The 13,992-nt window shown below is 36.8% G+C and overlaps 1 protein-coding gene across 1 annotated transcript in view; it reads left to right on the top strand.

Moving 5' to 3' along the window:
* Positions 1-13,590, top strand: part of ANKRD50 (ankyrin repeat domain containing 50) — a 38,981-nt gene extending 25,391 nt beyond the window's left edge. Inside the window, exons 2-4 of the mRNA XM_065877819.1 lie at positions 1,696-1,925; positions 7,834-11,381; positions 12,903-13,590. Of these exons, the coding sequence (XP_065733891.1) occupies positions 1,696-1,925; positions 7,834-11,378 (3,775 nt within the window). The 3' untranslated portion in view covers positions 11,379-11,381; positions 12,903-13,590. The remainder of the gene's footprint in view (positions 1-1,695; positions 1,926-7,833; positions 11,382-12,902) is intronic.
* The last annotated feature ends 402 nt before the right edge of the window (positions 13,591-13,992 follow it).

The raw sequence follows: 13,992 nt of genomic DNA, 5'->3' as shown, positions 1-13,992 counted from the left end.
ATTTTCCTAAATTTATAACATTCCTTCTGCCAGGATGGCCCTGCCTTCCCTTTATTGTAAAATTTATTGCAAATTTATTACTATTCCTGGAGAATTTTAATTGATCCTTCAAAACGTAGTTCATCTTGAGCACCTAATATTTGAATGTTTCTCTGACATTTTCTTCCTTTCTTATCTACTTCCCTTGAGTTGATCATTTCTTATCCACTGTGTTAGTAATTTTACTGCTTCTTTTGGTAGCACTGAGCAGCCTACATTGAAGTTATTTGTTTTCCAGTATAGGCTACAACAGTGTGAAGTCTTTACTTAGGATCTCCTATGGGTACAGCACTGCTAGGTTCTGAGGTTATACTCATGAGCGAGACTGACATAGTCCCCGTTCTTCTGATGCTTAACCTCTAAAGAGAGAAATAAGAATTAATGACATTGAGTAAGTTTAACATTACAAACTTGATAATGCTGTGAAAGAGAAATACTTGATGTTGTGAAAGCATATTATAGGGTCTTGGTTTTGAGAAAGTGACTCTCAAGCTTACCATTGAAGACCAAGGAGGAGTTAATTACATGAAGAGAGAAGGGAAGCACAGACCAGGCAGAGGAGACTGCAAAGCAAAAGGCCCTTCCTTGTGTAATTGTATCTAGTAAAAGTCATGGAAAAAGCTAATATGGCTGGAGGAACATTGTGAAAAGTTTGATATGCTGCAGTAGGAGCTCTGGAGGGAGTGGCTGGAGGCATGTAGATTAGTGTGGTTCCTGGGTGAACAAGATGACGGCAGTTTGGAGTAGGGTGATGATACAGACCAGGGTGGGTTTGAAGACTTTTATAAAGAAGCATTGACAGGACTTAGTGATACATTGGATCTTGGTTGCTATCAGGATTGAAAGATTAAGAAGAGAGTTGTAGAAAGGATTATCTGTACGTTTCTGGTGTTCATGATTAGACGGAGTCTGTCCTCTTCACCGTTGTATCTTTCAGTACCTCATTCAGCATATGGAATGCTCATGTAAATATTTGTTGAAAATGAATGAGTATTGTTTCAGTTATGAAAAATTGTATTCAACTTCAGTATAAATTATCTGAGTAGGAAATGTGTTGGGATTAAACCTAATAATTTATCCTTTACATTGAAATTTGAACATACATCAAATGGAATCTAGACTGTAGTTTATCTTTGAAAAGTCTTTTAAAGTAAAACTTGTGTATGACAAACTAGATGAAGTGCAGTCATTTTGTGAGAGACATGATGATAAAATCGTCTAAATTCTAGAGAACTCTTGATATCTTTTCTATTACTGAAGTGATCCCCAGTTTCTTTTTCCTTTCCAATACATTTTAGCTTTGTGATAAACAATTCAAGCTTTTATTATTGATAAAATTTTCAGGAAAGGAATAGTGAAATCTTGTTTCAGGTTCCTACTGCCCTTCTTAAGAATGCTGAATCAATAATACACACACACACACACACACACACACACACACTTTATTGTGGAAAATGTTGTTGTTATTGGAAATGTGAACTATTTAGGACCAGTATTCTCATTAAAGTAAGGAATTGAAACTTGTACAATAGTTTTCTAAAACATTAATTTTTTTCTTAAAACAATATTTATAACCTGTAATTCTAGTGTTTGGATAATAAACCTTAATATCATAGCCAGTAACATTCAAAATGCTCATATGGATGTGTTTCACAGGTGTGTCCTGCTCCCTCTTTTGGGAATGAAGCCTCCCCAGCAAAGCCTCTATCTGCTTGTGGATTCAGTGGATGAAGGGTGTAATGTTATGGAAGGTGAACAGACGTCTACCAGCTTATCTGGGACTGTGGCAGAGCTTTTAGCTGGTCACCATGAGTTCTTTCCACCATGGCTATTACTTCTCTGTTCTGCCCGAAAACAGAGCAAAGCTGTTACTAAAATGTTTACCGGTAAGCGTAATTCCTGCCATCTTCAAATGTTTTTCATTGATGAACTAAATAATGCATGTGTTTTTTAGAGGAGAGTACTCAGTTGAAAATCTGGTCATTGCTTCTGCTATTCTGTCAGCTGTTCTATCTGTTCTATCAGCTGTTTTCAACTGTACTTTTTAAAAGTTGTATTAAAAACAAGCCATAGAATATTTTAAGATCATTTAATAGAACCTTTTTTTTTTCAAGATTCTTTATCTAGCATCTTTAGTAAAGGTTACGAGTATTTCATGCCATATCAGCTGCTTTATATCTGTAGGGCTGCAATTTTTATGCTGATGTGTCCTGATCAGCTTATGATGTTTCTTCCAACGAGACTGAGAGCAGTGAATATGCGTATTAAAAATCAGTGGCAGTTTCTCTAAGACGTTTTTCCTGGTTTAAGAGGAGAGACAGAGTCAACAGCAATTCAGATACCTCTTGAAGTAGATCCTTTTTTTAACCCTTTTCTGATGTGTGAGAAAACAATCTATACAATGTATAGAAGTACCTGATCAGGTTTTTTTCTTCCTTTACTTTTCTTGTTTCCCGACTCTACTTTTTTACTACCACAATAAAGTTGTGGTTTCTCCTATTAGATTATGTAAAGCCCTTTTTTTCTTTGTGCTATGGGAAGTAAAAGGAGCATAAAACAAGGACCACTCACAGGATTTATAGTGTAATTGGAAAGATAATTAAGTTATTGGTTAATCAGCCATATCACTTGTAAATAGTTCTATACATTTTACAGAATGGTGAAACCCTACTAATTTGTTAAAATGGTTTCCTTTAACCAGATTTATTCCCTCTTTTAGATTCCCTTGCTACTAATAACAGCACTTTTGATTTGATTTCCGTTATACTATTCTGTTCTGTTGTTATTGAAAATCTAGTTGATAAAAGTTGGGGGATTAACAGGATAACAGCTAATACTTAATGTAGCTCTTAGTATGTCAGGTCCAGATAAAGTTAAATCCCCTTTTGGTCTATGGCATTCCATTTCTTTCCCTTCCTCATTTGAGACGACCAGTATTATTAGTTTATTTTCTGTCCTTTCAACTCATATTTGTATTCTGTATATTTTTATAGTTCACATAAATGAAACCCTGCATACACCATCCTAGCTATTCCCATTTACTGGCTATGTGACCTTATGCAGCTTACCAACATGACCTGTGCCTCAGTGCCCTTATCTATAAAATGAGGATTATACATTCCTATTACTTTCCCCACAGAGTGTTTGTGAGTCTAAATGACAAATTACATGTGAAGCACTTAGAACAATGCCTAGTACATAATAAGTGCTTCATAAGTGTATTGCTGCTATTATTATTATTATCACTATATCCTTTTGTTTGATAGCATTGTTTTTGAGCCCTATTCCTATTACTACTTATAAACCCAGTTCATTGGTTTTAACTGCTGTATATTATTCCTTCCCATGAATAAATCTCCAATTTTTCCATTATCCTATTCATGGACATTTAATTATTTCAGTTTTTCATTATTACAAAAAATGCTTCGTGAACGTGCTCAAACACGTCTTGTGCACGTGTGCTAAAGGTTTACATTACAAACCCAGACAGAATTACTAGAGTGTGTACGTTTTGAGCTTTAGTTAATTTTGCCAAATTGCTATCTGGTGTGCTTGAAATAATTTATGCTCCTGCCGGCAACACATGAGATTTCCCCTTTCTCTATATTTCTGTCAGTTCACGTTTGTTATTTTCAGATCTGCATTTTTCTGCCTTAGGGGCTTGCGTTTGACGTTCCCTCTGACGGGAATGACCTTCTCCTGAACTTCTTACTATCTTAACATTTCGATCTCTTCTCAAATACCAGTCTCCTGCAGGCTTCTCCATATTCTTCTATCCGATTTCTATTTTTGCCACCTCAACTACTTAGTCACACATTTTTCTTCCTATGTCTTATTACTGTTTAAAATTGTTTACATTTTACATTTGTTTTCTTACTTGGGTGTCTCTTCCACTAAGATACAGCCTCCATAAGAACAGGAAATTTGCTTGTCTTGTCCACCACTGTATCTCCTCAACATCTAGATCAGAGCTTGGAACAAAGCAAAGAAATGAATTTGTGTTTCTTTGAACTAGGTCTTGGAGAAAGCAGTGAACCAAGAAGGAATAAGGAGGAACTGAATATGGTCTTGTTCTCTTACCATACTCCTTCTTATTAAAAATGCTGAGCTGTAATAAGCATCAGATCACATCTCTGTTGATGATAGGTTTGGAATTTGGTAGTAAACGTTGAAGAATATTACTAAAGTTATGAATACATATTTTCAAGTTGCTTTCCAGAAAGATATATGTCATATATTTCTACCTGAGAGTGTTGGTTTCTCGGAACTTCCACCAGTATTTGAATTACATATTTTCATATTTGCAGATTTAGTGTGTGAAAAATAGTATCTCATTTTTATTTATACTTATTTACTATTGAATTCTTCCCCCTTATGCTTAATTTATCAATTTGTCTCTTTTTTTTCCTTTGAGTTAGTACTTTCTCACCTTTACCTAGGTTTCCTCCAGGAAGTTAGTGATATTCGTATTGATTATTAAGAGGGCTTTTATTTCATATTTTTTTATTCTTTGCAGCTATTTTCTTCAGCTTTTTAAAACTGTAGTAATTCTTTTGAAGTCCCTTATATTCACTCTAATGTATTGTCCTTTACTATTGTATATTCTTATTTTTACATTTAGTGATTTTTATCCTTATAGTATATATTCTACCGAATGGTGTGAAATAAGACTCTTATCTGGATACTTTACCAAATCACAGATCTTCTCAGCACTGTTTATTAACTCCCTGTACCACTAGTTGTCAGTGCTTCTTTTATCTTAAGTGTAAGCATATGTGCATGTATGTGTGTGTGTGTGTGTTATTGATGTATTTCTAAACCATCTGTCTGCTCTTCTAAACTGTCTGTTGGCGTTTTTACGCAACTGTCACATTGGTTTAATATTTAAAATTTTCTTGTACGGTTACTTCCCAGTCGTCCTTGCCATCAATATTATTCTAAAATATGTGTTTTTACTTTTATTCCACTAGATTGACTTGAACAGCTTTTTAAAAATTATAACTACTAATGATGTGAACAAAATTATCACATTTGGTTAAAATTTAGGAAAAGTTTGACATTTAAAATATGCTTTCCTTCTGTCCATGAACATAGCATTTTTTTCACTTATTAAAAAATTTTTTCAGCGTTCCTTATGTCCTGCATGTTTCTACTGTTGTTTTAATGAAATATATGGATTTTTGAATTGAGATGTATGCATTCCAAATTAGAATTGTCAGGTGCAACTTATCTCACAGGCTTGACATAAGAAGAAGTGTTATGTATGATAAGTACTGGAAGTGCTGCTTTAAAAATAATTGACTCTCAATAAATGTTGATCTCTTATATTTCTTTCAGAACCAAACCAAGAACCAAACCTGTTACTGTGGAGGGTTAGCCTAGATTCTGTCTTAATTACCTCAAGTTTCAATCATGATATCTTAGTTATGTAGGTTTAAATTACAGATATTTATTCATAATAGGCAATATGATCTTTCATGCCAATCATTATCTACAAGATCACTTCGGAAACTTTAAAACACTGTACAATGTAAGGTGGTAGTTATCACTTTTAAAAATCCTTTTTATTAGCAACATGCGAGGTGTTTTCCAGCTTAAAATTGTTTTAATGAATTTATAAAGTCAAAAGCAAATGAACACACAAAAAAGGTTTGGAGGCAAGTTATCTCATATCGCTGATAAATGTAGAATGTTATACACTTCTAGGCATGTTTTAAATTCTTCAGATCAGGAGTGTCTTTTTTCGTAATTAAAATTTATCATTTGAAATTAACTCTGTTGAGACTAATCAGTTATATGTTTAATCAATCAATTGAATGTATGTAAATATATATAATTACAGATTCCATTTTATATAGATTTAGAGGTATGCAAATTTGTTATTTCTTCATGTGTCATTCCTGGTAGGTTGTGTTTCTCAATAAATTTGTCCATTTCATCTAAGTAATTCAAGATTAGTGTCACAAAACTGAATTTTTCAACTTTCTCTCCAAACCTGTTATTTGTCCTTTAGTGGTCTCTTTTTCCATGCTTTTGGCCACACCACAAATGAATGCCAACTTTGACTCCTGTTCTCTTTCCTTCTCCACACTTACTAAGCTCTATGCAATCTAGCTCTTATTAGTAATTTCCAGCTCCAACTTTTATTTTTATCTGTTGCTGCTACTGCTTTGGTTGTTGAGGTTTTCAGTGATTCTTTTTTGTTTTTTGAATTTTATTTTATTATTATGTTTTTATACAGCAGGTTCTTATTAGTTATCTGTTTTATACATATTTGTGTATATATTGTCAGTCCCAATCTCCCAATTCATCCCACCACCACCACCCCTTTTTTAAAAAATTAATTAATTATTTTTTTGTCTGCATTGGGTCTTTGTTGCTGCGTGTGGGCTTTCTCTAGTTGTGGTGAGCGGGAGCTACTCTTCGTTGCAGTGCGTGGGCTTCTCATTGCGGTGGCTTCTCTTGTTGTGGAGCACGGGCTCTAGGCGTGCGGGCTTCGGTAGTTGTGGCACATGGGCTCTAGAGCACAGGCTCAGTAGTTGTGGCGCACGGGCTTAGTTGCTCCACGACATGTGGGATCTTCCCGGACCAGGGCTCAAACCCGTGTCCCCTGCATCAGCAGGCGGATTCTTAGCCACTGCACCACTAGTGAAGTCCTAGTGATTCTTATGTAGACTTTATCACAGCCTCTATAAGAGGCTGTGCCTCTAGAGTTGACTCCACCTGTTCGTCTTTAGTGATGTTAGAATAGTCTTTCAGAATGTAGATCTGCCTTGGTCCTCACTGACTTCTCACCACAAAGTGAGAGTCTCATTTCCTCACATAGTACCTGGCATATAGTAGGTGATATATACATTTGTTTTATTCAATTGAGTAAGAGTATTTTACTCAGTATTAATTGACCATCACTAATCTTTGCTGAATTTCTAGATTTATTCCTCTTAAGAGAGTTCATTCACTTAGGAGTTTTTTCTTCTGGAAGATGAATTACACAGTTGTCTAATATATCCATGTCTATAAAACAGGATATCATCTCCCTTCGGAAAATGATATGGTTTTCTTTAAAGAACTTAAAGTGAGTTTTGAATAGCTGTAACTAGTATGGTTTTAGGTTGGTTTGAAGTTTATTAAGTTGATTTATTTTCACAGTGCTGAAATTTTGTTAGCATAATTTGACCAAGTTGCATCTTCAGATTCAAGCTGTTTATTGACAATCTAAGATTTAATTATTTTAATTTGGTAACATGTAAAATAATGTAATTTAAAGGCAGTGACAAGTGATATTCTAACTGTATGCAAATATTCAATTCCATAATTAAGACTAGTGTACCTTCAGTTATGTGGATAGAAATATGTAAATTTTTCACATGGAAAAGATCAGCTTATAAAAATAAACAAACCTTATTTATGTCTCCTGCAACTTTTTTTCCTAATCATTTGGGGGGTCAGAAAATCTTCCCAGTGTGCTTGGCTATGTATGTAAGATGTCTAATGCTCATTTAGTATCTCTTACCATGGAAGTTGAGAAGAGCACTGAGCCACTATACGAATAAGAAATAGTTCCATTTGTGGATAGGAAAATGAAATCGTTTATCTGCCATCAGTGTGTTTCTCCAGAAGGAAAAGAAAACTGACTCATGTACTTCTAGGTATCTATTGACTGGTTTATTAGTATTAATTGACTTACTATTGATTTGTTTGCTTCTCAGTTTGTCACATGTTGAAGACATTCTCTTTGACTATATGGAAACTTTGGTAATCATTTTCAATTGACATCTACTTTTTTGTCCTTAGGTTTTCGAAAAATAAGTTTAGATGACCTTCGGAAGGCATATATCGTTAAGGACATTCAGCAGTACATTCTTCATCGCTTAGATCAAGAAGAAGCTTTGCGGCAACACCTCACAAAAGAAACCGCAGAGATGTTAAATCAACTGCATATTAAGAGCAGCGGATGCTTTCTTTATCTAGAACGAGTTCTCGATGGAGTTGTAGAAAATTTTATTATGTTAAGAGAGATTCGTGACATCCCAGGAACTCTAAATGGTCTGTATCTCTGGCTGTGTCAGAGACTTTTTGTAAGAAAACAGTTTGCAAAGGTTCAGCCTATTTTGAATGTGATTCTTGCAGCCTGCCGACCTCTGACCATAACGGAATTATATCATGCAGTATGGACCAAAAGTATGTCATTAAGCTTGGAAGACTTTCAGCGCAAGTTAGATGTCCTCTCCAAACTTCTGGTTGATGGACTAGGAGATACGAAAATACTGTTTCACTATAGTTTTGCAGAGTGGCTTCTGGATGTGAAACACTGCACTCAGAAGTATTTATGTAATGCAGCAGAAGGACACCGAATGTTGGCTATGAGTTATACCTGTCAAGCCAAGAATTTAACACCATTGGAAGCACAAGAATTTGCATTGCACTTAATTAATTCAAACTTACAGTTAGAGACAGCTGAGTTAGCTCTGTGGATGATATGGAATGGTACACCTGTCAGAGACTCCCTGTCTACACTAATACCCAAGGAGCAAGAAGTGCTACAGCTGTTGGTGAAAGCTGGCGCTCACGTCAACAGTGAAGATGATCGCACATCATGCATAGTCCGACAAGCCTTAGAAAGAGAGGATTCCATCCGGACGTTACTAGATAATGGAGCATCAGTAAATCAGTGTGATTCAAATGGGAGAACATTACTGGCTAATGCTGCTTACAGTGGCAACCTCGATGTGGTGAATTTACTCGTCTCTAGGGGAGCAGATTTAGAGATAGAAGATGCTCATGGGCACACACCACTTACCCTAGCTGCTAGACAGGGACATACCAAGGTGGTTAATTGTTTGATTGGTTGTGGAGCAAATATTAATCATACTGATCAGGATGGCTGGACAGCATTAAGATCCGCTGCTTGGGGTGGCCATACTGAGGTCGTTTCTGCGCTACTGTACGCTGGCGTCAAAGTGGACTGTGCAGATGCTGACAGCCGAACAGCTTTGAGAGCAGCAGCCTGGGGAGGACATGAGGATATTGTACTTAACTTGCTACAACATGGTGCTGAAGTCAACAAAGCTGATAATGAAGGTCGAACTGCCTTGATAGCAGCAGCCTACATGGGACATAGAGAGATCGTGGAACACCTCCTGGACCACGGAGCAGAAGTGAATCACGAGGACGTCGATGGCAGGACTGCACTCTCTGTGGCTGCACTTTGTGTTCCTGCAAGCAAAGGACATGCATCGGTTGTTAGCCTTTTAATCGATCGAGGTGCTGAAGTGGATCATTGTGATAAAGATGGCATGACTCCACTGCTGGTGGCTGCCTATGAAGGACACGTCGATGTGGTTGACTTGCTTCTAGAGGGGGGGGCAGATGTCGACCACACAGATAACAATGGTCGTACACCCTTGTTAGCAGCAGCTTCTATGGGTCATGCTTCGGTTGTAAACACACTTCTGTTTTGGGGTGCAGCTGTGGACAGCATTGACAGTGAAGGGAGGACAGTCCTCAGCATAGCTTCAGCCCAAGGAAATGTTGAAGTTGTACGTACTCTACTGGATAGGGGGTTAGATGAAAATCACAGGGATGATGCTGGATGGACACCTTTGCACATGGCAGCTTTTGAAGGTCACAGATTAATATGTGAAGCACTTATTGAACAAGGTGCTAGAACAAATGAAATCGATAATGATGGGCGGATACCTTTCATATTAGCTTCGCAAGAGGGTCATTATGATTGTGTTCAAGTATTATTGGAAAACAAATCCAACATTGATCACAGAGGTTATGATGGAAGAAATGCACTGCGGGTTGCTGCATTAGAAGGACACAGGGACATTGTTGAATTACTTTTCAGCCACGGAGCTGATGTGAACTACAAAGATGCTGATGGTAGGCCTACTCTTTATATTTTGGCCTTAGAAAACCAACTTACGATGGCTGAATATTTTTTAGAAAATGGTGCAAATGTAGAAGCAAGTGATGCTGAAGGAAGGACAGCACTTCATGTTTCCTGCTGGCAAGGCCATTTGGAAATGGTGCAGGTTCTGATCACCTACCATGCTGACGTCAACGCTGCAGACAATGAAAAGCGCTCTGCTCTGCAGTCTGCAGCCTGGCAGGGCCATGTAAAAGTGGTGCAGCTTCTGATCGAGCATGGCGCCATGGTGGACCATACCTGTAATCAAGGTGCAACTGCGCTCTGCATTGCGGCCCAGGAAGGGCACATTGACGTTGTGCAGGTTTTATTAGAGCACGGTGCTGATCCAAACCATGCTGATCAATTTGGACGCACTGCTATGCGTGTTGCAGCCAAAAATGGACATTCTCAAATAATTAAATTATTAGAAAAATATGGTGCATCCAGTTTGAATGGCTGTTCTCCATCCCCTGTCCACACAATGGAGCAAAAGCCTCTACAGTCAGTGTCTTCAAAAATGCAGTCATTAACAATTAAATCAAATAGCTCTGGCAGTACTGGTGGAGGGGACGCGCAGCCTTCGATGCGCGGGTTACCGAATGGGCCAGCTCACGCATTCAGTTCTCCTTCGGAATCTCCGGACTCGACAGTCGATCGGCAGAAGTCGTCATTGTCAAATAATTCCCTGAAAAGCTCAAAAAATTCATCTTTGAGAACTACTTCATCTACAGCAACGGCTCAAACAGTGCCAATTGACAGCTTTCACAGCTTGTCATTTACAGAACAAATTCAGCAGCATTCGTTGCCGCGTAGCAGAAGTCGACAGTCAGTTGTTTCCCCGTCTTCCACAACACAGTCCTTGGGACAGAGCCATCATTCACCGAGCAGTGAGTTTGAGTGGAGTCAAGTAAAGCCCAGTTTGAAGTCAACTAAAACAAATAAAGGGGGGAAATCAGAAAATGCCAACAAATCTGGGTCGGCTGGGAAAAAAGCTAAACAAAATAATTCTTCACAGCCAAAGGTTCTAGAATATGAAATGACTCAGTTTGATAAAAGAGGACCTACAGCCAAATCTGGGACTAGTGCACCACCTAAACAGATGCCAGCAGAATCGCAGTGCAAAATTATACCTTCAGCTCAGCAAGAAATCGGTCGATCGCAACAGCAGTTTCTTATTCACCAACAAAGTGGGGAACAGAAGAAGAGAAACGGAATAATGACAAATCCCAATTACCATCTTCAGAGCAACCAGGTTTTTCTTGGTAGGGTTTCAGTCCCACGAACAGTACAGGATAGAGGGCATCAGGAAGTGCTGGAAGGATATCCTTCCTCCGAGACGGAATTAAGCCTTAAACAAGCCCTGAAGCTTCAGATTGAGGGTTCTGACCCAAGCTTCAACTATAAAAAGGAAACACCATTATAAAAGGTAACATTTCATCAACATAAAGAATAAATGTCCAAAGTGTAGTTCCCTCTACTTAGAATAATCTTCCCTAATCCACACGGCCACCTCATCACTCTTCCTGTCGTCTTCTCAGCAAGACCCTCCCTCGTCACTCTTTGGAATTTGAATTCTCCCACCTCCAGCACTCCCTTTCCCCCTTTCCTGCTTTACATTAGCCACAGTACTTACTATTTAACATGCTTTATATATTTTATTTATTATGTTTATTATTTGTCTCCTCTCTACTGAAATGTAAGCTTTGTGAGAGTAGGGCTTTTTATCTCTTTGGTTCACCACGGTATTCCAGGTACTTGGAATACTGCTTGGACCTATAGTAGTTTCTCAGTAGAAATGTGTTGAGTAAGTGAATGAATGAGTGGGTGAATGAATATGCGATTTGTGGATCTCAGATTAAGAATTCCCTCCTATACGGTCATTTCCCCTCTTAAAAGTTCTCTGATGGTAACAGAGGCAGGGGCTATTTCAGTAATACTCCCTTTTGGGTTTGAAGAAGGTAGTGTATATAGTGCTTAGTAGGTAGTTAGTGAATGTTAATTTCCTTCCTTTTTCCACCCTGGAAGAAATAAAAGATTTAATCATGAAAGGTAATTTTTATTATGACAGATCCCTTAAGAATCTTCCAAGTAAAATTTACACATATCAGGAATAGGTGTGGAAAGATGATAAATGGATGTATTGGCAAGAGGGTATTTAGGACCCATTATATTTAGACGTAAGAATTAAATGTTTAAACCTCAAAGTTATATTTATTAAATAAAAAACATTTTTTTTTCTCCTTTTCACTACAGTGGATGCTACAGTAATTACATAGGGGAAGTTAATGGGAAAACAGATGCATAATTTTATATTATGGATACTTTTTCTGAAGTACATTTCTCGTATTCAGGATAAATTCAGATTTCACTAGGAATTTTTGCTAACTTATACTACAATTATATTTATCCCACTTTGCTTAATCATTTTTCATCCTCTAACAAAATTGTACTCTTTTCTTTAACAAACTTGAAATCTTTCTTTTGCTTTTTTGTCTTTGGAGATACATTTTTAGGGATGTTTTAGGTAAAACATTATTATAAATACATTTCCTATACCTCCTAATAATAAACACCCTTCACTGTGAATCTACAGACAACTAGTCAAATCTCATTCAACAATCATTTGTCTAAAAGTAGTTGATACATTCTCCAACGGGATTTATTTTTAAAATATTTAGTTCTGATGGTACAGCCCTCCAACTCATTCTATCTTTTGTAAAGGTTAAGTATAGATATATATTATACAGTAAAACATATGAATTAAGGTAAACACTTTGTGGAATCTTTAAAAGTGATTTATACGTTAAATAATGAATCTCTGAAAGGTCTACTTTTGTGCTTTACATAGTAAATATATGTATATATTCTTTTGTAGGGTTTTAAAACTAGATGTAGTTAGATAATAAGTATAATTAGAAATTAATTTTTTTTTTAACTTTTGCATTAGTTTCCTATTCTGTGAAACAGAGGACATTGTGATTGGAGTGATTCTTCAGCTACTGGATGAAAACATAAAATGCCTGTTGATTTGCTGAAAAAAAAAAAAAATGAAGAATGTGATATCTGCAGTACAGTTACCTTAAATACTGTAATGTGCCTAAACAGTAAGGCTGCCTTCTCAGTGTAACCCTCTGTACTTAAAAAATTTCATTTTCTGTGCTTTGTATTAACTATCCAAGAGTAAGCACTTTTTTTTTTTTAAATGCAGATACATACTGCAGTTCCTTGATAAAAGCTGAAAAAGATTTTGAGTAAAGTATTTTAAGTTAAGATTTGATAAATGTGCATGTGCCATGATCAAATATATATGAAAAGGCAGTGTTCTTTGTATTTATTTTTTTCTTTCTGTGGCAGACAAAACTTAAGCATACTGTTTCAGTTGTATTTGCCTTGTTGTAGTGTATGGCTTGTTTCCTGTATCCTTAAAAATGTCACTCAATAAAATAAATCATACAACCATTTTATGTTCACTACACCTTCAGCACTGGTTAAAAATGTGTTTCTATTTAATGCCACATCGAGGTGAAAAAAGTTTCATGAAAGATTTTTAAAATGTCTAGTATTTTAGGGATCTGCTCTAAGTAGTTTATATTTGGATTTCCCAGTAGAATCCTCCTAATCTTCGGCTAAAGGTGTCAAAAAAAAGAAAGAAAAGAAAACTCACACACACACAGACTACAGGCAGAATAAAGTTCTGCTTCATTCACTGGGATGCAGTTTCACCTTCCAGTCACTGGTCATTCCACCTCCAAGAAGACAGATGATCATTCCTGAGGCATGAAAATTCTCAGGGACAGAGCCAGGCCTCAGTGGCATGTGTGTAGAGGGAGATGCACCTGTCTATCTGAGGGTAGATTTTTGATCCCTGAACAATTCATTGACTACCCTTTCTCTCTTCCATCCAGTTAAATAAAATATCTACCACTGTAAATTGTGATGGTAGCTTCTCTCTCAGTTGTTTCTATTTTGTAAATCACTGCATGACCAAAATAGCCCCCACTCAAAATCGATTGGGTCAATTTTAGTGATTAGTTGGA

Source organism: Phocoena phocoena, chromosome 5 (genome assembly GCF_963924675.1).
Source record: "Phocoena phocoena chromosome 5, mPhoPho1.1, whole genome shotgun sequence".
Lineage (NCBI taxonomy): Eukaryota > Metazoa > Chordata > Mammalia > Artiodactyla > Phocoenidae > Phocoena > Phocoena phocoena.
Note: the sequence above shows the minus strand (reverse complement) of the source record. Positions and strands in the feature narration are given on the sequence as shown.